Source organism: Haliotis rubra, unplaced genomic scaffold (assembly GCF_003918875.1).
Source record: "Haliotis rubra isolate DU_JTF1 unplaced genomic scaffold, ASM391887v1 Scf459, whole genome shotgun sequence".
NCBI lineage: Eukaryota > Metazoa > Mollusca > Gastropoda > Lepetellida > Haliotidae > Haliotis > Haliotis rubra.
The window spans coordinates 202,614-228,059 of record NW_025767145.1 but is presented as its reverse complement, the minus strand read 5'-3'; the positions used below and the strand labels follow the sequence as shown (position 1 = coordinate 228,059).

The following is a 25,446-nucleotide window of genomic DNA, read 5'->3' as shown; positions in this document are numbered from 1 at the left end:
GTCAGGTTTGGTGACCTTGACCTTCATTTCAAGGTCACAAGGGGACTTTAACGTTTTACTTGCACGTTAAGCTATCTCAAGAACCATTCACTGGATTTTCTTCATATTCAGTACCAAGCTTTATCTAGGGAAGGCGCAGGGCCCAGTCGAACTTGGTGACCTTCACATAATGTTCAAGGTCATGGCGACACTTTGAATATTTCAGCATGTAAACCTGCATGTTAAGCTATCTCAAGAACCCTTAACTGGATTGTGTTCATATTTCATACCAAGCTTTATCTAGGGAAGGCGCAGGGCCCATTCAATTTTGCTGACCTTCACTTAATTTTCAAGGTCACAGAGACACTTTGAACATTTCAGCATGTTAAATCGCATGTTAAGATATTCATCAAGATATCGCTAAAAATATTCTGTGGATTTTCTTCATATTTGTCCCCAAGCTTCATCTAGGGAAGGACCATGGCCGAGTCAATTTTGGTGACCTTCACATAATTTTAGGGTCACGACGACACTTTGAAGATTTCAGCGTGTTAACCTGAATTGTCAGCAAGATATTTTAAGAACGGTTCACTTGACCTCTTCACAGACTTTCAAGACCTCCCTTGAATGTTTTTCAATAAGCAATGTCTTTAGTACTAGTTTTGCATATTTCATACACTATGACATTCATGTCAAGGTCAAAGTCAGTGTTGAAAATATGTGTGTGTTTGAACAACTAAACAGCAAGATATCAAGAGAGGTAGACTGGTCATGTTTTTGTTGACATTTAACTTCATCTTAAACTTTCATTACTTTTATAAGTTTGATTTGATAATTTGCGGCGGGGGATTATGTCACCTTAGTGACAATGCTTGTTTTATTTATGTAAGTAAAGCGGTAAATAAGGACGAATATCTTTGACCTACTCATCCATGTTGCTATGAACACCGCGTCAAATGACGTACTTCCGCCACTCTCACGATCTCCCTCCTAGATTTTTGCAGGAGGGACCTCTTGACACTCGAACGAACGCACGCGAGAGACGCTCGGGCCGTTCGATTAGGTAATTCATCGCACGTGCGAAACACTTGTGCAAAACTAACGCACCCTCAGGTTTGCACGAGCGATGAATTTTATTGATATCATAGTGTGTTTAACAAATTCGGTTGAAGCCATAGTTTAATCAGACGATCTCATTCTAACACTACGGACAGAAATGGCGACCGCCAAGAAGCTGACAGACAACCACCTGACCTGTGCCATCTGTACTGAGGTGTTCACAGACCCTGCCACACTTCAGTGTAATCACACATTCTGTAAGTCCTGTCTTCTGAAATACACCAAAACGCAGACTGAAGCAATACAAGCCAAGTCCATCCCATGTCCGTCCTGTAGACAACAGACAAATGTGACCAGCCCTGACAGTCCAGTGGAGGAGTGGGTCAGTCATCTGAAACCAAGCCACGTCATACAGAGTCTGATGGACGATTTGGGGGGATCGTCAGGTGAGAAAGTTTGAAACGTTTTTCATGTCTGCAATACATTGACAAAATCTGTATTTAAAAGTTGTAGCCCATACAATGTATATATTTAATAGTTGTAGCGAATAGCTAGCGTCTGTCTGTCTGTATGTATGTGTGTATGCGTATAATAGTAAGTTGTATTAAGTGGATGTATGTTTATTGAATAACACGAATCATTCGAGCAGGTTTTCGATTTTCAGATGTTGATGCATGTAGCGTGTGCAAAGAAGATGGCCAAACAACTCCAGGTACAATGTGGTGCACCATTTGTGAAGATGTCTTCTGTGATGGGTGTCTCAAGTTACACAAAAAGATGCCACTATCACGTGACCACGAAGTGCTTGATGTACATATCCATGGCAACAGAAAAGCCAAAATACGTAACTTTATGTGCAGAATTCACAAGGACGAGAAGATAAAACTGTTCTGTAAAGACTGCAGGGTGGCAATGTGTTCTGTATGCTGCAGCATCAAACACCGGAAGTGTGATGGTGTTGAAACAATAGATGTTATGATGCCCCTTGTTAAAGAAACTCTGGTGAATGAAACAAGGAACCAAGAGAAGAAGATACAAACTTACACCGACAATATTTCATCAACAAACTCAAACATTGAAAAGCTGACGACTAGTGCACAAGAAATGAAAGATGAAGTTAGGAAAGTACGCATGGAGGCTGCAGACGTTCTTGTGAGAAAGGAAAAGGAACTGCTGTATCGCATTGACAAACTCACAGAGTCCCGTGTACAAGAACTGAAAGCCTACAGAAAGAACCAGGAAGATGACATCCAGGTGGAACAGCAGCGCTATGAGTTCACGGAGAATGTTTTGACGTCAGACTGTGTAGCAGACATGTTTGATATGTATGGGTCTATAGGTGGAGCATCTAGAAATGAAGATGCAAGTGAGAACAAGAGACCACAGACTAGCATCATCTTTGAACACGCCAGAGAGAAGTTGATGAAATCTTTGGATGAGGTGCAGCTTGGGCAGGTCAAAGTTGCTGGTGGTCGCAGTCCTGTTCTCCTGGAATCAATTGATTTAAGTAGCGATAGAAAGGGGTTGATTGAAAATTTGCTTGATTTCTGTGCTGGATACAGGTATCTCGATTTCCGTGATGTTGTAATATTTGCCCTCAATGATATCAGGGTCATTACCGTCGTAGATTATTTTTATAGACTCATTACGTACTACGTTCAAAACACAACATCCTTGAAGAAACATCTTCAACTACCTTCTGGGCCAGTGGGAATAGCTAAGGTGGGTGGAACTAAGGCGGCTGTTACTCTGCCATACACACAACAAATAGCCTTCATCGAGCTTGACCCTGAACCTACATTGCAGTCAACTGTGAAAACAGAGAGGAAGTATCGTGGTTTAGCCTTCCTGAACCCTGCACAACTGGTAGCAGGAACATTAGACGGTCCTGCCTCTGTTGACGTTCTAGATATGGCAGGAAATGTACTGAAATCAATCAACACAGGTGTGATAAGTACTCCACAATACATTCATGTTACGAGGAATAAGAACGTGGTAGTCAGTGAAGCGGAAGTGAAATCCCTGGTATCTGTGACTCTTGACGGACAAGCTGTTTTCACCTTCACACCGAGAGGAGCCAGGACTCTGGAACATCCTCAAGGCATCACAACAACCAGCACAGGAGACATCCTCTTTGCAGACTCAGGCTCCAACAAGGTGATTCAGCTGACAGAATTTGGGCAGTTTGTCAGAGACGTTCTCACAGCACGCGATGGCTTAGAGTATCCCACAGGTATCTGTCTGGATGATGACGGTCTGTTGTATGTCACTTCAGGCAGTAATGTGAAAGTATATGCCTATGAATAGTTTATGTCTGTCTGTGTGTATATATATATATATATATATATAAACAAGTGATTTTTGCAGGTGTAGGGGAGGTGGGGTAGCCTAATGGTTAAAGCGTTAGCTCGTCACGCTGAAGACCCGGGTTCGAATCCCCACATGGGTACAATGTGTGAAGCCCATTTCTTGTGTCCCCCGCCGTGATGTTGCTGGAATATTGCTAAAAGCGGCGTAAAACCAAACTCAGTCAGTCAGTCTGCAGGTGTATAAGCAATAAATATATCAAATGTGAGTCCAGATATTTCTTCTTGCCAAATCTCCTTTATATCTGCAGATATAAAAGAGATTCGGCAAGAAGAAATATCTGGACTCATATTTTATATATATATATATAGATATATATAAGTATCTCTAAGTTTCCACTGTTTTCCAAACTTGTGTCTGTCTGTTTGTGTTGCTGGAGTGGTATGGCCGCTGGTGAAGGCAGGATGTGATACCACACAAATCTATGTCATAATAACCCACCATTTGTGAATTAGCTGATACGATATATGTGTACACTGTAGCCAGATGATATCATTTAACCTGACAACGCCGACGGCTTCTTATCGAGGATACGTTGGTTTGGGCAAGGGATGCGTGGCTTGCTTGTTGTCTCCGATCCCATGCTGTTCATTCTCATCTTCCCTTAATGCCACTGGTCACATAAGTATTTGATCGAATCTCATTTCATTGTGTTTTGACGAAACTTAAAGAAATGCCTATTCAAATATCTTACTGCCACCTCGTGCTGTTGAGAAATGGTCCTAATTCCTGTTGATCTTGCTTCAGAGAGCACACGAATACTATAATATTTTAATGCTTTCTTATGCATCCGTCAAGAACTAGATTTAAGAGTTATCAATCTCAGTCAAGATACTGCAACTGCAATTATAGTATAAAATAAACTAAGCTCCAGCTGCACCAAGTCACAGTCTTGTTGCTGAGAGTGCAGTGTCCAGTGTCCAGTGTCCAGTCCACCGAGAACATTCTCATGTCTGTGATGCTTTTTAATGGTCGAGTTCGAGCATCATGTTCTTTCTCTGGTTGATGATATATTTTACATAATTGTGTGGAATCGAAATCCGCCAACAGTTACAACTTTTGAGATAGTATCAACACATAATATATACAAATTATTCAAGAGTAGATGTATATTTGAGGGAATGAATAACTTGTTGAGTTTAATGCATGTTTCCAACTTCAACCTGAACTGCTAAGTACAAGATTGGAATGTTCTATTTCTGAAGGTAGTACAGACTCAGATGACCAAACACACCCAGTGACTATACATGATGTCTCAGTTGCCCAGATGCAAACATATATCCCCAATGTAAATACAGCTTACATTAACAAACCTTCATTCTCCAATCAAATGTCATGGTCCCTAGTATGGTAATCTACCTTCAATTGTTCGTGACCTATGGCCCCGTTTTTATATTTTATTAACCTGTATTGTAATAAATGTTTTACATGATAGTTTTATTTTTTTTATCTGTGATAACCTAGTTGTTTTACTGTCCTTTGTTCACAGATTTCAGGAAAAACTTTATCTATTATTAAAGTATGTTATTGTAGTCACGATATGGCTGCAATATTGCCAATGTGACTCAAAATCTTAACTGACTCACTCACTCCAATCCAATGTAGACCTGGCAAATTAGACATATCCTTGCAGAAATAAGATAATCTTTAGTAGAGAATCAAGCATGAAATGCATCAAATAATAAACACAATCGCCTGCCTGGCATATGAACGTACTTGTTGTGAATTTTCGTGTTTTACAAATATAGACTGGCATCAGCCATGAGTTAACCATGGCCAAGGTATTCCACACAGTGGTACACGCCCTGTTAAAACAGGAAGCAATGATTTACTGAAACGGGACATACTTCGATGACACTTTGGTCTCTTTAGTAAAGAAATGAGAGATCACCGTGTGAACCTTTCAGGGTGGGTTTAATTTCAGTGTAACGTCAACAGAATGCTCAAAATGTGTGAAAAAATAATTTTGTATACATAAGAATGTTATACTCGTGTAGGTATGTAGAGAACTCATGAATCAGAACTTATGTATAGGCTCTGGTGGTTTGAACGCCGGCTCATACTCTTACAACTGATGAACAAAAGCAGTTTGTTACTACATATATAAAGGACGCTATTTCATCACCTGCTGATCTTCGACTATCAAGAGATATCAACAAGTACAGTACAACCAGAAATTGTTGAGAATTTAAAGATTGTAAATTTGTTATTTTTTTCACTCATTACTCACGTATTAAATGTGAATATTAGCAGAACATAACTCCAGATTCAAAGACAGGTGAACAGTTAGTATTTTGTCAAGTCACCATGGGCAGCAATGCAGGCTTCAATGCGCGGGGCATACTACTGATCAAAGAAGTTAGAAAGTCGTGGTCCATGCTTTCCTAATATCGGACCACCTCTTCTTTCATTTCAGCAATATTTGTCAGATTTTTCTTATTGACACTCGTTGTCCTGCTGGAAAATCGAAAAATGTCCATAGAACACGTGAACAGATGGAAGTAAATGTCCCTCGAGAATATCTGTGTACCGCTCACTGTTCATATTCCCTTCAAATACACAGAGGGGCGTTGCCCCTAACACAGATATGCCACCCCACACGTTAAATTTGGGCGCTGATACAAAGGTTTTTAATTTTGTTTGGTCCAGAAATTCAGTGTATTAGGAAACAGCCACACAGAACTTTCATCTGAGAAAATCACATTGTCCCAGTTACAATTTCTATGCTGTAAGCACCAGTTCAACCTTCGCTCCTTTTGTTCAGGTTTCATGATCGGTGATGGAATTCCTCGACTTTTCTACCAACCCATTTCATGCAGCTCAGTTCTAATTGTCTCCTTACAGACAGCCACAGTTCCTCTATCAATCATATCGAGCCTTAAGTTTTCTAAACTCCTTAGTCAATTGCAGTCCGACAGTCAATTTTCTGGGCCTCCCTGGGGCTCAATGCCATATCCATTTGCAATATTTTTCAAAACACGATAAACAGTGGACAAAGGGATGCCTGTTATTCTTGAAATCACTTTAGCTGATCTGATGTCCTTGTTATAATACTCTAAAATCAACTTCCTCTTCTCTAAATCATCCATACTGAGGATCACTGAAAATGTCGTCTGCTAGCAAGTAAACCAAGGGGGATAATTCTTCACAAACTAATGAAAAAGGATTAATGAAGTTGTCTCTCTTGAATGAGACCAAGCGCTTGATAGCTGGTCAAGGTTGTTTATACTAGAAATCCAATTAAACATATTCCTAAAATTCTCAATAATTTCTGGTCATACTATACATGGTAAACTTACACCATATGAAAATTTGATAAGATGTCTGACGAAGAAATAGAATAACCATGTAGGAAATAAGTGTGAACTAGGAGCTGCAATGGCTAATGCAACAGGTACATATTTGCTACAACTACACACATTTACAGTTGACGTGTTTCCTCCTATTCCAACAGAGAATCGCCCGTAAGCTACGTGATGCTCACGAGGAAAATCCATTTGTTCATCACTGGTGTCATCGCTGATTTTTATATAATGTTCACAGTTTTTGTCCCTTCACTCCTAACGGAGTTTGTTTCTAAAGATATTCATGACTGGGTAATCTTTTGCACTGACGTTCACAGTGAGCTGTTAGCTTCCCAAAACATCTGGAAAATTCTTAGCACCACTTACCGCCGCTATGTCAAGTATTACGCACTGACCACTTAATAATCATAATGGAAGTGGCAACACCCACACTGGCTGAGGCAGTGGCAGTAGTTGAAGCACAAGTTGCGGAGAGAGAGGCTGAGAACACGAAGGAAGTAGCAGCGGGTAAAAAGAAGCTGCAGCTGGAAAGGAAACAAAATAGCTTCAAAATGCTGTTGAAATTCAGATGTTGAACTGGTTATGCATTCTTAGCACTACTTACTGCCGCTATATCAGCTCTAAAGGACTGTCCACGTATTAGTCCTAATGAAAGTGGCAAAACCGATACTGGCAGAGACAGGGGTCCTAGTGGAAGCACAAGTTGCGGAGAGAGAGACTGAGAACACAAAGAAAGTAGCAGCGGGTAAAAAGAAGCTGCAGCTGGAAAGGAAACAAAATAGCTTCAAAATGCAGTTGAATCAAGTTCAAATGTTGAACTGGCTAAAACTTCTGTTGTATATGCACAAGCTACTGCAGTATAGCAGCCGTATGGTTTCTCCAGGCCAAGAAAACACCACCAGGCAAAGAGGTGGACACATTTCTAAAACTGAATCTAGTTCGTGCAGTAAAAACAAGCTGATCAGAGATAAATGTCAATGTTATGTTAGAGAGAAGTAAAGGATTATTGGTAGTAAAGGATTGGAAAACGCAGCATATCTTTCAGCAGTTGTCTGTTGGGTAACTATCGTCTTTGATTGAAATGTAAATATGATCATTAAAGTGTCAATTCCCAAGCTAGATTTGAATAGCTATAATTATATTAGGATTGTCCCAGATGTAAATCTAGCGGTACCTACAAGAGAAATTTTATTGAAGGGCTTATTACAAAAGACATAACGAGTGAGTTTAACTTTACGCCGCACTCGTAATAATATTCGAAATGTATGGTGGCGGTCTGTAAATAGTCGAGTCTGGACCAGACAATCCAGTGACCAACAGCATGAGCATCGATCTGCGCAATTGGGACTCGATGACATGTGTCAACCAAGTCAGCGAGCCTGACCACCCGATCCCGTTAGTCGCCTCTTACGATATATAAGCATGGGTTACTGAAAATCAATATTCTTACCAGGACATTCACGGGTTAAAGACATAATGAAGTAATTATACACTTGTATATTTATTATGGTACTGAACGCATTCCCAAACTGAACATCAGGTAATGCTTTAACTTTTTCAGTGAGTATTTTCTTATCCCTACCATGTGCGGGGCTACGGTAGCCTTGTGGTTAAAGCGTTCGCTCGTCACGCCGAAGACCCGGGTTCGTTTCCCGACTTGGGTACAATGTGTGAAACCCATTTGTGGTGTCCCCCGCCGTGACATTATGAAACCATACTCTCTCACTCTACCATGCACACATGAAATGCGACCGCCTCCGCCCGCCCGGAGAGCGGAAGGTCGCGGGTTCGATCCTCGAACGCGTCATACCAAAACTCGTTAAAATATTGTACTTGTTGGTCCCTGCCTGACGCTCGGAATTAATAGGTACAACAAGGACTGGTCGGCTCGGAGTCAGTATAATGTGTCTGAGTGGGGTATTCATGCTTCACTGCGGCATGGTATCTCAGTGGGCTAGCACTATAAACCAGCTAAAGTCTGGACTAGTCCAAGCAGCCGCACATACACATAGACACACATGCACGTCGTCATATGACCGAAATATTCCCAAGCACGACGTTAAACCAAATTTCACCTCACCTCACACATCAAAGGCGGAAGCAGAAGAGGTGAAAAAAACCAACAACGCTGGTATGGCTTCATCTTTAAAACACCACTTGACCCAGTTGGCCCCAAGCTGACGTTATCAAAGTTTATACACCGTCAGCGGGTCAGAAATGTGGCCAGATAACATTCAACGTACCTTTGACAAAGTCTGCCTTACTCAGAATGAGACTGCAACACAGATGACAGTTTTAAACATGCTGAACCTTATTTCACATACGGATCTGCCCTATTTCTTGTAGTTTCTAGTAAACATCCAGTTAATTTGTTGCTTAACGCCACACTCAGCAATACTCCAGCTATATGACGGCGGTCTGTAAATAATCGAGTCTGAACCAGACAAATAAAGTGATCAACATCATGAGCATCGGTCTATGCAATTGGGAACCGATGACATGTGTCAACCAAGTCAGCGAACCTGACCACCCAATCCCGTCAGTCGCCGCTTACGACAAGCATGGGTTACTGAAGACAAATTCTAACCCCGGATCTTCAGGGGTCGCAACAAGAAGTGATGTGGATGAGTGATTGAGTTAAAGTGTAACGTTCACCAGCAATGTTTCTGCTATATAGCGACGAGACCAAATTTACACGCGATACGATGGCATGTGTCAACCATGTCATCAAGCCTGACCATACGATCCCGTTAGTCGCCTTTCGGGACAAGCATGGGTTGCTGAAAAACAATTCGAACCATCTCCTCATGGGCAACAAAACAATACTAATTAGGAGATAAACCTACTGTGTGGGAAAATCAGAGGTATATAACGAAATTATAATAGCTCTAATTTGTTCATTTAAAACCTCACGCTACGCGTTCGGTTTTAAATGAAATTTAGAGCTATTATAATTTCATAATTGTTCATTTAAAATTTAAAATTTCATAATTGTTCGGTTTTAAATGAAATTTAGAGCAATTATAGTTTCGTTATATACCTCTGATTTTCCCACACAGCAGGTTTATCTCCATTCTACCATGACAATCTTATGAACAATTTCAGTTGGAACTCTTTCTTTGGTTGCGAGTGAATACGTGAAGCGGCCTCGCATTCCAATCTCAAGTGGCATCGCCCGAAACGGGGTGATTGGTGGGAAACCGTCAATAACTAACAAACTCCAGATTCAGTAATAACAAATCACGATTTGTTTTTTCAATGCATTAATCACCAATCATTAACTGATAAGTTGGAAAACATATATCAAATAAGTTTAAAAAGCTTGGTTCACATTTGAAAATTCCACCGTAGACCCTTTCCCCACCAGAATAATGGCAGCAACCTCATGGCCTTGACCTTTTCTCTGAAGTCATTGTTTACATTTACGTGCAAATTTGGAAAGATGCGACAGGAGAGCCTCTGACAGTTTGCGCAAGGTTAACCTGATTGTATGACTGAGATAGTCTTTGATATCTAATTACTGGTACTAAAGTACTGTCGGAAATGCTAGAAAAAATGCTTTTTGACTTATATTTAAAATTCAGAGGTATTACAGCTCCTTAAATAACAAATATCACTTTAAGAAACATCTACCTAATGTAGACCGAGGGAATAAATGTTGAGACATGCCCTAAAATGCGTTTTTACTGATGAAAATACCCAAAACTTAGAAAAATAAGGGGTAGTGGGACGTTATTTGATACAAACATTAACTGCCTGTGTTACGTCATCAGCATGCATGGTATCGACAGGTGAAATTGACACCTGAGCACACGCTCGGGCGAGGGGTCATCTCAATAGATGTTTTCTTCAAAATGTTGAATATGTGTACGTATAGTATACGTATTGGTTATGTAAGGGATCATTTGTGTATGTGCGATTGTTTTGAAATAAACATACGAATTACTGTACATTGGAAAGAATCCTATCACTTGTGTTATCTTATTGATTGATTGTAGAAATGTGCAACGTTTTAAGAAATGTTTTGCATGTCAACATTATATTTCATTGCAAAAATATGGATGTAATTCGGTCAGTTTAATCTAGTTGTGAACATTGGCCAAAGATTTAACGAAGTCACTGGTGTAGCCTCTTTAGAATATATATATTCTTCTTCTCCTAAAGTTTGTAGACCGCCCGTCTAAGTACTCCCTTGTCAAAGTTGTCAAGGATGGTTTTACGTCCCGGTTTTGCTTTTGAGAGGGCCCCTGTCTTGTCTGATTTGTTACAATATTGTAAACTTGTTGGTAAGACATACCAACAGCTCTACAAGTTCTGTATTAAACCATTTCTATACTAATGAAAGGTTTACCTCTGTCTTTTTCAAGCACAAAAAACGTATAACCCTTTGCAACAATCGTCTGCAAATAGTTGACCATAGTCGACGCTGTGATAAAAATGTGCATGCATGACGGGAAACATATTTACCAAGACTTAACATTTATATTAATTTTTCTTCAATAAAGGAACGATAATTAAGTAAAGTAACACAAACATTCAGCATCTATTTGTTTAAGAAAAACGTTAATTTATATTTTTACACCACCTGTATTATTAGCATAAATGTAGAGACTATTTCAGATTTCTGTTGTTGAACTCTGAAAAAATCTGAAGTTGTTGTTTTGGTACCAAATTTTCTCCTGTAAACTGCCCTTTAAATGCATGGGAATGTTAAATCAATTGAAATAAAAATTAGGTACACTATAGGTGAGTTGATGTATTGACAACATGTTACATTTATCACCTCTCTAAAGATATTAAGGCTAAAAAGCATTTTTCTAGCATTTCCGACAGTACTTTAGTACAAAATTTAAGAGTAGAGGCGCTTTTGCTGTAATGAAAAGTCCGTGTTGTACCGAATTTAGATACTGTTGAATTTGGTGCCCTGTCAACTTGACGATTTCACGTACCTCTATGTCTGCGTGCGACAGCTGTGGTGACTCTTACACACTCATGTGTGTACTTTGTGCTCAAATTCGATTCTACGGATATTATTTTCTACATTTTGGAAAGTGTTTTGTGACCTAGTGGCTTCAAAGTGTAGTGAATTCAAATTGAATCGGATTCGCTGGCATGTTCGCGAGGCTGTTGACAAAGAGCCAGATTTGTGGTGATATTTCCGAAGGATGGAACAGGACCATCCTCGATAATCTCCAGGGTATACGTTACGATCACTCTTCACTATACCCTGGATGCATCCACGGCTTGGCTCGATAATTATATTACCTCCCTTTGCTGGCTCCGCATTCTCACAGTAGCCAATCAGCTAAGCCGCCGTTACATCCGAGCTTGCCAGTGTCAACAAAGATAGCGGTCGCAGTCGCGAAGGTTTGTTCGCAGTGACACTCAGATTTTTGGGGAAATCATACAGACAAATTTACAGATCTGAAACTTTAAAAAAATATATGAAAGAACTGCTTCTACCTTTTTCAGAGTACCTCTGCATCAATTGTGTTGCCAAGTTTAAACGGGTAGACAATTTAAGAAGCGAAAGTGGGTTGTGATTGGTTCGCTCAACTTCCCAGGTAAGACACCTGATTGGATAAAAAAGCCAGCAAAGGGAGGTAATGAAATCATCGGGCCAAGTTGAGATGCATCCAGGTATAGTGAAGAGGATCGTAACATATACCTCTGGATTACCGAGGATCGAGGAAACAGGACAGTAGGGTGTACCTTAATAACACGGTAAGGTAATTAAGACTACTTTAATAGACTACAGATCAGTGTAATGGATAAGAGGGATCATGAGTAAGCTAAATAATTTTCTCAACGATATTATACTTTTAGAAAAAAATATTTTGGGCTATACAGAACGGTTTGCAGATTCTGTATTTGTGTTTTACTACCGCTACATTTGAAACAGTACAAATTTCTCAAAAATTTATTCATTTTGTTTGAATTGATAACCAAACTGTTTATTTATGTGGACGGAAGGCATTAAAATTTCTTCGGCGTTCGATGTTAATGCATGCTCCGTTACCGGATCAAGATCAGTGGCGATATCGTTGACAAAAGCTGATAATAAATTCAATACGGAAATGATGTAGCAGTCTCTTGCTTAATCTAATTTGACACAACATAGAATCAACGTAAACATATTTTTCTTGCTGAATTTGTATTCGGAAAGCAGACGATGTTTTGATCTTGTTCGACTGAATATTTGTTTCCATGCTTTCGAAGTACTATTGCTGTGATTTACGCAAGTAGTGAGTCGAGCCCGTCATCGCTAAATCCATTTTTAAGACATATGTGTAGTTTCCGCAAGCGTCGATCAAGAGTGCCCCATAGATGTTCAGTGGGGGACAAATCGGGTGATCGAGAAGGCCAAGGTAACACCTGAACATTGTTTTGCTGGAGGAAGTCCTGTCACACACGTGCAACGTGAGCTCGAGCATTGTCATGCGCCAAAGATCAACCGTTGACCTTGATGAAGGGAACGACGTACCGTTGAACTGGTCTACTGGCAAACATTCTGGCTTCCCATAGCCAACTGCACACTGTCTGGTCGGAGATTCGGCGCAGTCCCGGGATTTGGATTGTTGTGGATGAAGCGGCCGAGGTGTTTGAACGAAGATGTCTCAACCGGATGTAGCGACCTAGGGCGTCGGTGGTAACTCTAGGTCGACCTTACCTGGGTCTGTCATTAACACTCACAGTATTCTATCGGGTCCATAGGTTTGAGATGGTCAGTCTGGACACGCTTAAGTGCCTTGCCACCTCATGCTGCGATGTCCGTCCTTGTAAACGACCGATGGCGTTGTGTCGTTGAGCTTCTGTCAGTGTTTTCATTCTCTTGTCGTCTATCGTGGCTTAAAGCAATGCATGTGGAGTACTATTGATGTGGCTTCTTAAAGCCTACAATCATAGGCCTCAGCTCAGGTGATACACAATTTCATGATGCACGTGTTCATGGAGGGTTTCGTTTTAGCGATTCACTACAGACGTGAGTGTAACGTTACGTTTTTGTTCAACGTTCCTTTTTTTAAAAGTTTTGTCGTCGGCAACCATTCCCCCATATGTTGGGATTCAGCATTGACTGGTTTAAATATTTTCAAATATTTTCCTAAAATTCAAATCTGTCCTATGTACAGTTTCTTTTTGTGAAGAGTTTACATGAATTATGCCTTACGCTAAATATATTCTGCTGGCCTGTAAATTCAGTTGATTGACGGCAAGTGTTTGATTTCACGAATAAAACCCATGTCGCTGGGGAACGATGTCCGTTTAGGTAAGCTATTGGAACAACCCCATCCCTTAGAGTCTGTATCATAAGCAAAGATTTTGGGGACCTCTACATGACCTATGTCCACAATATGGCTGCTGAAAATAGTAATTTACTTGTTGCCAATATTGTGTGTTTAACAAATTCGGTTGAAGCCATAGTTTAATCAAACGATCTCATTCTAACAGAAATGGCCACCGCCAAGAAGCTGACAGACAGCTATCTGACCTGTGTCATCTGTACAGAGGTGTTCACAGACCCTGCCACACTTCAGTGTAATCACACATTCTGTAAGTCTTGCCTGCTGAAATATACCAAAACACAGTCTGAAGCAATACAAGCCAAGTCCATCCCATGTCCCGCCTGTAGACAACAGACAAAGGTGACCAACCCTGACAGTCCAGTGAAGGAGTGGGTCAGTCATCTGAAACCAAGCCACGTCATACAGAGTCTGATGGACGATTTGGGGGGATCGCCAGGTGGGAAATTTTGAAACGTTTTTTTATGTTTTTTTTCACATGTCTCCAATGTACAGTGTATTCACAATGTACTATATCTTTATCAAACTGAAGTCTTTGCATTGACAAAAGCTTTATTTAAACGTTGTAGCCCATGCAGTGTACATAGGTCATAGTTGTAGCGAATAGCTAGGGTCTGTCTGTCTGTATACATATATGTGCATAATAGTAACTTGTATTAAGTGGATGTTTGACATGAATAGCAAAAATCATTCAAACAAGTTTTGGATTTTCAGATGTTGATGCATGTAGCGTGTGCAAAGAAGATGGCAAAACAACTCCAGGTACAATGTGGTGCACCATTTGTGAAGATATCTTCTGTGATGGGTGTCTCAAGTTCCACAAGAGGTTGTCACTAACACGTGATCATGAAGTGCTTGATGTACGTATCCATGGCAACAGGAAACCCAAAGTACGTAGCTTCATGTGCAGAATTCACAAGGACGAAACAATGAAACTGTTCTGTAAAGACTGCAGGATGGCAATATGTACTGTATGCTGCAGCATCAAACACCGGAAGTGTGATGATGTTGAGACCATAGATGCCATAATGCCTCTTGTCAAAGAAACTCTGCTCAATGAAACAAGGAATCAAGAGAAGAAGATACAAACTTACATTGACAATATTTCATTGACAAACTCGAAAATTGAAAAGCTGACAACTAGTGCACAAGAAATGAAAGATGAAGTTAGGAAAGTACGCATGGCGGCTACAGACGTTCTTGTGAGAAAGGAAAAGGAACTGCTGGATCGCATCGACAAACTCACTGAGTCCCGTGTACAAGAACTGAAAGCCTACAGAAAGAGCAAGGATATCGACCTCCAGGTGGAACAGCAGAGGTGTGAGTTCATAGACAAAGTTGTGACGTCTGACTGTGTAGCAGACATGTTTGATATGTATGAGTCTGTGAATGGAGCATCTGGAGATGAAGATACAAGAGACGACAAGATACCACAAACATCCAGCATCATCTTCGAACGCGACACAGAGAAGTTGATGAGATCTGTGAATAAGGTGCACCTGGGGCAGGTCGAAGTTGTTAGTGGTCTCAGTGACTGGACGTCATCTCCTGTTCTACTGGAATCAATTGATTTTAGTGAAGACATGTTTCTCGTTTTGCCTGATGTTGTAGCATTTGCTGTCAATGGTGTCCGGGTAATTACTGTGATAGCTTTAAATTGTCTGCTCAGTGTTCGCTATGTTCCAAACAAAAGATCCTTGAAGAAACACCTTAAACTACCTTCTCAGCCAATGGGAATAGCTAAGTTGGCTGGAACTGAGGCAGCTGTTACTCTGCCAGTCACACAACAAATAGCGTTCATCACGTTTGATCCTGAACCTACATTAGAGTCAACTGTGAAAACAAGGGTGAAGTATCGTGGTTTAGCCTTCCTGAACCCTGCACAACTCGTAGCAGGAAGATTTGGCGGTCCTACCTCTGTTGACATACTGGATATGGGAGGGAATGTACTCAAATCAATCAACACTGGTGTAAGTAATCCACAATACATTCATGTTACGAGGAATAACAACGTGGTAGTCAGTGAAGCAGAAGTGAAATCTCTGGTATCTGTGACTCTTGACGGACAAGCTGTTTTCACCATCACACCCAGAGGAGACAGGGCTCTGACGTATCCTCAGGGTATCACAACAACCAGCACTGGAGACATTTTGTTTGCAGACAGAAACTCCCACAAGGTGATTCAGCTGACAGAGTCAGGGCAGTTTGTCAGAGATGTTGTCACAATACAGGAAGACCTATGGTACCCCACTGGTATCTGTCTGGATGATGACGGTCTGTTGTATGTCACGTCAGGCGGGTATGTGAAAGTATTTGGCTGTGAATAGTCTATGTATGTAAGTATGTATGTGTGTGTTATCGTCAGATCTTACACAGTCCATTCAATATAATGCACATATTTCTTAAATCTGTTAGTTTTGACAAGTCTACACATCTAATTTAATATATTTCATAGAATGGCTTTGTTTCATTGACAAAATATCCTAAAACTTATAACACTATTTCGAATTTGCGCAGCAGTCCTTTGTCATCGGAGCCGACAGAGACAAACGATGCAGCCTGTTTGATATATATATATATATATATATATATATATATATATATATATATATATATGTATATATCATAAGCCGTACTGTCGCAGTTGTAGAAGAATATTTATGTAACAATGTAAAACATTATAAAGAGGGCGTCGAAAAGCTTGCGTTCGGTCAGTCTCTTCTTATTTACGGATATGCGCGTTTGTTTTCAAACAAGAGAAAAGTCACGTGATATGCAAATTTGACTGTGGCAGTAATTTTATGCTAAGTTATCACTGCACCGGAGTGTGCCCAGCAAATGTTTGACGTCACAGATCATTGTTTTTGTAACAAAGTATCATAAAATTACGATGTAATTTGTAAAGTTCGTGGTTCTGTATTCTAAAGGTAGGCCGCATGTGTTTAAATGCGTGCATGTATGTTGAATTTCATGTTGATGTACATCGCTAACGAACAAATTCTCACAACCTGGACCCTTTTCGTAATCTTATGAATTCTGAATTATGGCTTAATATCTTTAGATATTCAATTCTCTCTCGGCTCACTGACAGTGATGGAACTGTTTCACTTTTGTGACAAATAAAAAGAGTTAAAAACAACTCTCTTACAAACTCATTATAAAGTTTCGAAGAGGTGTTTTTTAGTACTCGTTTACTCTTTTTAATAAATACATGACGACAGCGCATGGAACCTCATAGCTAGTTATTTATAATTCTAAAACCGAGACCAAAGCGCTCCCTTGTCACACCAGATGGTTGGATGCTCCACATGGGTATATTGTTTGAAACCCATATTTGAAACCCGTGAATTTACAGGAATATTGCTAAAGAGACGCACTATGCTCACTCACTCAAAGATTAAACTATTTAAAATACTTGCCGTCCAGTGTTTTCGGCAACAAGTAGTGAGTGACTTTAGTTTTACACTCAGCAATATTACAGCTATATGGCGGTAAATAATCGAGTCTGGACCAGACAATCCAGTGATCAGCAGCATGAGCATCTGCGCAACTGGGATACAATGACATGTGTCAACCAAGACAGGGAGCCTGAAACCCCGATCCTGTTAGTCGCCTCTTACGACAAGCATGGGTTACTGAAGACCAATTCTAACCCCGGATCTTCAGGGGCAGCAAGTAGTGATGTGGATGAGTGAGTGAGTTAAAATCCAACGTAGCATCCGAAGTATTTCGGCAATAGCGGCGAAACCATGTTTACACATTTACACAAATACGTTATTAACACAAAGTTACACTCAAAAGCATACTATTAGTTTCATATACAAACCGTAACACTACAATGCTGTCTATTTACAACTGACAATACGGATTGTAACAGTATTATTTAGAATTTAAAAATAGACTTAAACAATACCACTTAAATCCAGAAGACAGGCTAAAAGCCCAAATGTACAAACACGCAAAGAGTAATGCACAGACATTTATATTTAGAAGATAAACATCATGTGTTGGCCAAATTCCGGGTGTTATTGAGTATTTGAAGCACGGGAATTCATTTGGAACGGGAGGTTTCAAATGAAATATTCCCTGTGCTTCAAGGTACTGATAAAATTTCTTTTAAGTAATTAATTGTGAGATGACAGCTTACACGAATAAACAGACCTTTCAGGTTTACTATTTAATAATGTGAATACCTGCATGTGCAAATGCAAAGTCCATACAGTCTAGAAATCTAGTGCTATGGAGATAGATCTACATTGATGATTGGAGCTTGATATGTTCCATTAAAACCTCTTAACAATTCATTTGTTTGTTCGTTGGCTGGTTAACTTTATGAGCACCATTCAGGCTATATCACGGTGGTCTGGTGGCCATGATAATAGGTGGTATTGCTGTACTTTTTGAATAAATACATGACGACAGTGCATGAAAGCCCATGTCCAGTTATTCATAATTCTAAAACCAAGACCATCTTCACCCTGATAGTACAGGAATATTGCTAAAGAGGCGTCAGGTATACTCACTCATTCACCCAAAGACTTAGCTATAGATAATCCTCGCTGAGTGTTTTTGGCAACGGGTTGAGATTTAAATTTGATCAGTTAGAGAACTGACCTTGTCATCACAGCGTTTGGCAGTTAATACATTGTCACAGACAGCGATAGATTTGTTGTGAACTAAGTTTACAAATATTTCAATATTTACAATATTTCAGCAATATCACGGAGGGGGATACCATGGGCTTCACATCATTGTATTCATGTGATACGTATTCTTAGTCCCATTTACAGCCGCTATATGAACTCCTGAGCACTGTCCACCTAATAATCATAATGGTAGTGGCAAAACCGATAGTGGCATAGACAGTGTCCCAAGTGGAAGAACAAGTTGCGGAGAGATTGACTGAGAACACTAAGAAAGTGGCAGCGGGTAAAAAAGCTGGAGCTGGAAAGAAAACAAATAGCTTCAAAATGCAGTTGAATCAAGTTCAAATGTTGAACTGGTTAAACATTCGCTTGTATATGCACAAGCTACTGCAGTATAGCAGCCGTATGGTTTCTCGAGGCCAAGAAAGCACCACCAGGCAAAGAGGTGGACACATTTCTAAAACTGAATGTAGTTCATGCAGTTAAAACAAACTGATTAAAGATAAATGTCAATGTCATGCTATGGAGAAATGACTACTCAACACAGCATACCATTTAGCAGTTGTCAGTGATAACAAATTAAATATCATCATTAGAGCGCCACTTCCCACGCTAGCTTTTTATGGTTATAATAATAGTATGATTGTCCTAATTGAAACTCTAGCGGTAGCTACAAGAGAAATGCTAATGAAGGACTTCGTTACTTAGGTATTTATAATAAAACTGAACACAGTTCAAACATCAGTTAATGTTCTTACTCTCTCAGTATTTTCTTCTTCAGATGGGCACATGAAATGCAAAAGCTGAAGGAGCGGAAAGACAAAGCCGATATGGCTTCAGAGCAATTTTACGGTTTAGAAACTTTCGTGAAAAAAAAGTCTTGTGTGCCCCCTTTAAAGCAGCAAATTAAAACACAAACGAGCTTATGGTATCCAATTATATATTGAATACACAAGGTTACAAAGAATGACAGTACATATTTCCAATACAATACAACTGAGTCGCAAATCTAAACTATTGGGTCACAAATCTAAAATGTTAATTGACCAAAGTCTTGATATTTCCAGTAAAAAAAGATGTACTGATTGAAGATTGTTGGCAGCTGTTGTAAGTTCAATGTAGACGAGTGGTAGGTATCTTGACTGGTGAAACGTCGATGTTAGCAGAGAGATGATCGAAAGCCAATCTAAAGCAGTAGTCCCTTCATACAACTCAACAACCACCCGTTCTATTCCTTTTATATAGTTCGAGACTTTTCCAGCATAATTCACGCCATGACAAAATCCTCTCATAGTTTACAACATCATACCGAAAACCGATGCATAACAAAGGGGAGGTAACTCCCGAGCCCACTCTTAACAGTTGAAATACACAGCCTAAGTTCAAGATGTAAGTTCAAATCCACTCTCAACTTTAAACTTTTCTGACCCATAATACCTAAAAGTTAATCAACTTGACATTACAATTAACAAAACACATCCTCATAACAGCAGCATGAGACCGAACAAACTGAATTGACCTGGAAAAGAACACACAGAATCCAGTTTCATAAACCATGAACTTCGTAGACAAAATTATTTAATACAAAATTTTAATGGTGATGAAAATGCAATACGAGAAAGCAATCTCATCCATGGAACACCACTTGACCCAGTTGGCCCCAAGCTGACGTTATCACAGTTTATACACCGTCAGCGGGTCAGAAATGTGGCCAGATAACATTCAGTGCACTAGGTTGAATGAGACAGCAATATGATGGCAGTTTTGAACATACAGAACCTAATGTTATGTACAATCCACAAGTATTAATTGATCCACGTTGTATCATATCAACCGACATAAGATCCTTTTGGGCGAAGAACTAACAGGATATTCAGGTTGGGTCAGGGATAAATTTGATACTATTTATTTAGATAAAGCAAATGATGTCTCTTCGGAAGGCAGATAGTACATGGATTTACCACAATGTAATTCATCAAATTATGAGTGAAGAACAATACATAATTAACGTTACAAATTATAAAGAAAAACTGTTCAAGATGGTCATTGAGATCTGTCTTATTTCTTGTAGTTTCTAGAAAACAGCCAGTTTGTTTGTTCGTTGTTATATTATACTCGGCAATATTACCGCCATATGGCGGGGGTCTGTAAATAATCGAGTCAATCCAATCCAGTAATGGAAATAATGAGCATGGATGTGCGCAATTGGGATACGATGACATGCATCAGTCAAGTCAACAAGCCTGACCATCCGTTAATGTCCTTTTACGACAGGCATGTCGGTGTTTAAAGTCACATTTTCACACATTTTCGACAGTATTTTGGACTATATTATGCTTATATATTGGGGCATATGCACTAACTTTACATTCCTATTAATACAATTAAAGACTTATTATCCCTTACAACTTTCAAGGCCAACAGCTTCCGTACAGAGAACACTTGCCATATATGGAATAAAAACAATTGCTCCGTACATCGAAAACTGTCGCACGCTTTATTGTCAGTGTTTGCCGAACTGGTTTGAATCACCAGTTGTGCGTGTGTTTTTGATCCAGACATTAGCGTCATTTTGTTGTCTGTCTTCTAAGGAGTTATAGGACATAAACAGTGCTCCAAGGGACATAACGCTTAGGGTTCGCTTGAAATAATGTTCGGCCGGTAAAGGGCGCGAGAGTCGATTTAATGCAACGTTGCATTAATTTATCCGAACTTTTTAATTAAACATTGTAATCTACATACGTAATTTTTCAAAATGAATTAAAGCTGCCCTGAGGGCTGATAGTTAGTATTAATGAGGGAAATGCATTATCTATTTTTAAGAAGTGTGGTGTGAAATAGTGCCTTTAAGTGCAACTCTAACCCAGACCTTCATTGGTACCAAAATCGCTTTTATAAAGGCAAGGACGGGTAAACGAGAACAAAACAAAGTAATGAAAACAAGATTACCACCTGTTGAATCATTCTATAGTAGTGAAATCAGTTTAACTGATGCTGATAATGGACATAAATGGGATAAATAAGGTTGTAAGAATGTAGTTGATCGTCATAATATTATATACCAAAAAACTGATGATGTTTAGGGAGACACGTTTCAGCTTGGACCCGGCATGGTATAATTACCCTCTTGTATTCAGTATCTAGTACAGTATAACGAATGGTAAACGTCATTTATGAGGCGCTGAGAAGGCAGTGTGCATTTGAATGCTGCTTCTACGAAACATAATCTCAAAATATCCCAACAATGACTGCTGACAGCTCACAGCTGATATGGATATCATGTGTCACGTAATCGAATTGTTTCACGCCGAGCAGCTTCATGTCAAGTGATCATCATCCAGGAAATGGGAAGCTGTCCATCCCGACTGATCGTCCATGTTTGAGTGCCCGTAAGGTAAATTACAAGAACACTGTTTAAATGTAACTTGAATATTTTGTTTCATTTCAACTGACACCAATTCGTCTCAAACACGTAGATTTGAGACATAGTCGACATGAAGGTAAAGTGCCCTTCGAAAGCGTAACAGAAAGTTTGTAGAAACTTTATTTCATCCTGACTTAAATGTTTGTCTCTCTTTATGCTCGAGAATGTAGGCCATCAGCCCGGTGTACAGTTATTTAATACAGTCAACAAACGACTTGTACGCAGCTCATTCACGCAAAAAAGATACATAGCTATATTTCGCAGCACAGTGGAATTGTCCACAGACATCAAAGTATTTAATTTGTACAATAATGGATAGGTATAAAAGTTCACAGAAATATATAATGTACGTAGATGACCGTAGGCAGAACATGTTAAGAGAAAATGATATTCATTTTCAATGTGAGCACCCGAACACATATGACATAATCTCAAATTCCTTGGCTTATTGATATATCTACCCGTCTCAATAATTAATTGATAAGAGATGCAACGAAACTGTGCAAGAGCAATGCGGAATAGACTATTTTCCAGTGGTAACGTGACTTATGACGCGATCACGTGACCAGGTCAAGCTTTCGGACAAAATGGCGTCTGTCAAGCATCGTTGTAGTTACTGATCACGTTTGTTGTAACATTTATTCGCACTTTATCGAACTTAGTGAATGACATACTTAATCTAAATAGTTCTTGTATATAATTTGTCCCTTTAGTTTATATAATATTTCTCTGAGGCTGCATAATTCGGCGGAGCAATTTGAATGTAGATCTGGTAGCCGGCACGTCTTCGATGCCTGGTGCATGAGATATAAACAGTTTATAAAGGTTATGATTAATTACCATGGAGAAATTGAAAGCTCCAGAACTTAAAGATTATTTGAAAAAGTTCGGAATAACAACTACAGGTCACAGAAAAGACGTTCTCATAGCTTTAGCCAATGCAGTTTGACTGTAGGAATCTGTTCCTGAGAGGGTACGTAAGTCCCAAAGCTCTTAAAGTAAATTTCAACTTACCAGGATTTTGAGAGTAGAATTTTTGTGATTTTAATTATGGCTAAATTTGACTACAGTCGCCGGCTGCTGAAGGGATGATGTAAATCCAACTAGGGTCCATGTAGGTAGCAACGATACTGTAAGTCCCCATGGTCCTTAGTATGGTGATCAACCTTCAGTTGCTGGTGATCTATATAGCCCGTTCTTATATTGTACTGTTGTCTCTCTTGATATATTTTTATGATAGCGTACTAGTTTTAAATTAAGAGCTGTGATATTCTAATATTTTTACTGTCCTTCGATGACAGGTTTTTATGTTATACATTTATTGCTTTGAATATTGATAATATCAACTGTTCTCGTCACGATAGAGCTGCAATATTGCCGATGTGACGTTAAATTTTAACTCACTCACTCACTGTAGGAATCTGTGCAGGAAAAACAGAAGCTGGATGGATGTAATACCTGAAATAATTTTTAATATTGATCAAATAACTATTTTAAAACACACATTAAGGTCTATATCATGCAAAATATGGTATCACTTAATAAAAGATAAAATGAATGTCTATATTATAGATTTGAAACAGTGTAGATTTGAAACATATTTACCTGTGTAGAATTTGCATGATCTGTCACTTCTGAGAACATTGATGCGGTATGTATAGTATCAGAGAGAAGAATAACATCGTCGGCAAACAAAAGGAGGAACAATTGCATCAACTCAGTATGCAAAACAAAAAGGGAATTAAGACACAACCTTGTCGTACCCCAATGCTACATTGAAGCATTTCCGAGAAAGAATTGTTAGATTTAACACAGGACTTGACACAGTCATAAATGAATCTTGTCTTTTAACATTTTAGGAGACACGCCCCTTCTATTCAATACCCACCATAATTTTGACCTATTAACCAGATCGAAAACTTTTGAGAAGTCAACAAAAAAGCGTATAAACTTACCTTTCTTGGATAGAATCCTTTGTGCAATAGTATGCAAGATAAAAATATTTCCAATGGTAGAATAACCAACTTAGAACCCTGCCTGCAACTCTGAAATATTATCATAAGCATCACACCAAAACTGGAGTCTATAATTAAAGATTGATATATATAGCTTACCTCACCTCTCTTATGTATAGGAACTATTACACCTACAGACCACTGTGCTGGGAATATACCTTTATCAAATAAAATATTGAAAAGAGGAAAGATGAAAGGGAAAACAACATCACACGAATGCTTAAAGAACTCCACAATTACCACCTGATTTAGAACATTTAAGTGTATCGATTGCCTTAAGCACCTCATCAACTGATACTGGGGAAATCTAGAATAGCAGATATATTACCATCCGAGACCTCAGGGTCTCAGACACTTTTGGAAAAGTGAATAATGTTAAATAAGTGTGCCAGGAAAACATAATCTTTACGTGTCTGTCACGCGTTTCTAGCACCTACAAACAGCACATATACAGTGTATGTATAAGAATATTACAGTTATATCCCTTCATTAGGAGTTCACAAACGCTATCATATTGGTGATAACTGATAAATGCGATAAGCAATGCTCAACCTGTACATAATGTATGTGTGTGTAGTCACATATGTACTCGTATGTGTATGATATATGAACTATGCCTCATGCAAAATATATTGTGCTGGCCTGCAAATTCAGTTGAGTAACGGCAAGTGGTTGATTTCACGAATAAAGCCCATGTCGCAGGGAACAATGTCCGTTTAGGTAACCTACTGCAACAACCCGATGCTTAAGTGGTCCGTGTAAGTCGTCTTTTGTGAAAAGCAAGGATACTGAAGGCCTATACATTACTTGCACCAACTAGAATATATATATTATGGCTGCTGAAAATAGTAATATTGTTGACAAGATTTGTCTTTAACAAATTTGGTTGACACCATAGTTTAATGAGACGATTTAATTCTACCAGAAATGGCCACCGCCAGGAAGCTGACAGACAACCACCTGACCTGTGCCATCTGTACAGAGGTGTTCACAGACCCTGCCACACTTCAGTGTAATCACACATTCTGTAAGTCTTGCCTGCTGAAATACACCAAAACAGAGTCTGAAGCAATACAAGCCAAGTCCATCCCATGTCCCGCCTGTAGACAGACAAAGGTGGCCAACCCTGACAGTCCAGTGGAGGAGTGGATCAGCCAGCTGAAACCAAGCCACCTCATAGAGAGTTTGATTTTGGACGATTTGGGGGGATCGACTGGTGAGAAAATATTAATGAAGAAACAGTTTTTATCTTTGGCGCCAAGGTATTCGAAATGCAATTTAAGTCTGTTTAGGCTAGAAGAATTAAATTTGAAGAAAATTGTCTGACATGTATACATCTTGCAAATCAAG

General features: G+C 39.4%; 2 protein-coding genes across 2 annotated transcripts in view; both read left to right on the top strand.

The window, feature by feature from the left end:
* The window catches only part of LOC124290158 (tripartite motif-containing protein 2-like), a 31,462-nt gene that overhangs the window by 4,250 nt on the left and 1,766 nt on the right, over positions 1 to 25,446 (top strand). The window contains exon 2 of the mRNA XM_046726853.1: positions 1,194 to 1,484. Coding sequence (XP_046582809.1) covers positions 1,194 to 1,484 — 291 coding nt within the window. The remainder of the gene's footprint in view (positions 1 to 1,193; positions 1,485 to 25,446) is intronic.
* Positions 14,134 to 16,583, top strand: LOC124290159 (probable E3 ubiquitin-protein ligase MID2). Its single transcript, XM_046726854.1, has 2 exons — positions 14,134 to 14,450; positions 14,726 to 16,583. The coding sequence occupies exons 1-2, from the start codon at positions 14,162 to 14,164 to the stop codon at positions 16,336 to 16,338; spliced, it is 1,902 nt and encodes a 633-aa protein (XP_046582810.1). The 5' UTR covers positions 14,134 to 14,161; the 3' UTR covers positions 16,339 to 16,583.

Bases quoted from the DNA above. Each gene is read 5' to 3' on its own strand.
- LOC124290159 (XM_046726854.1), top strand. From the start codon at position 14,162: ATGGCCACCGCCAAGAAGCTGACAGACAGCTATCTGACCTGTGTCATC. The intron at 14,451-14,725 runs GTGGGAAATTTT...TTGGATTTTCAG, and splicing joins CGATTTGGGGGGATCGCCAG to ATGTTGATGCATGTAGCGTG.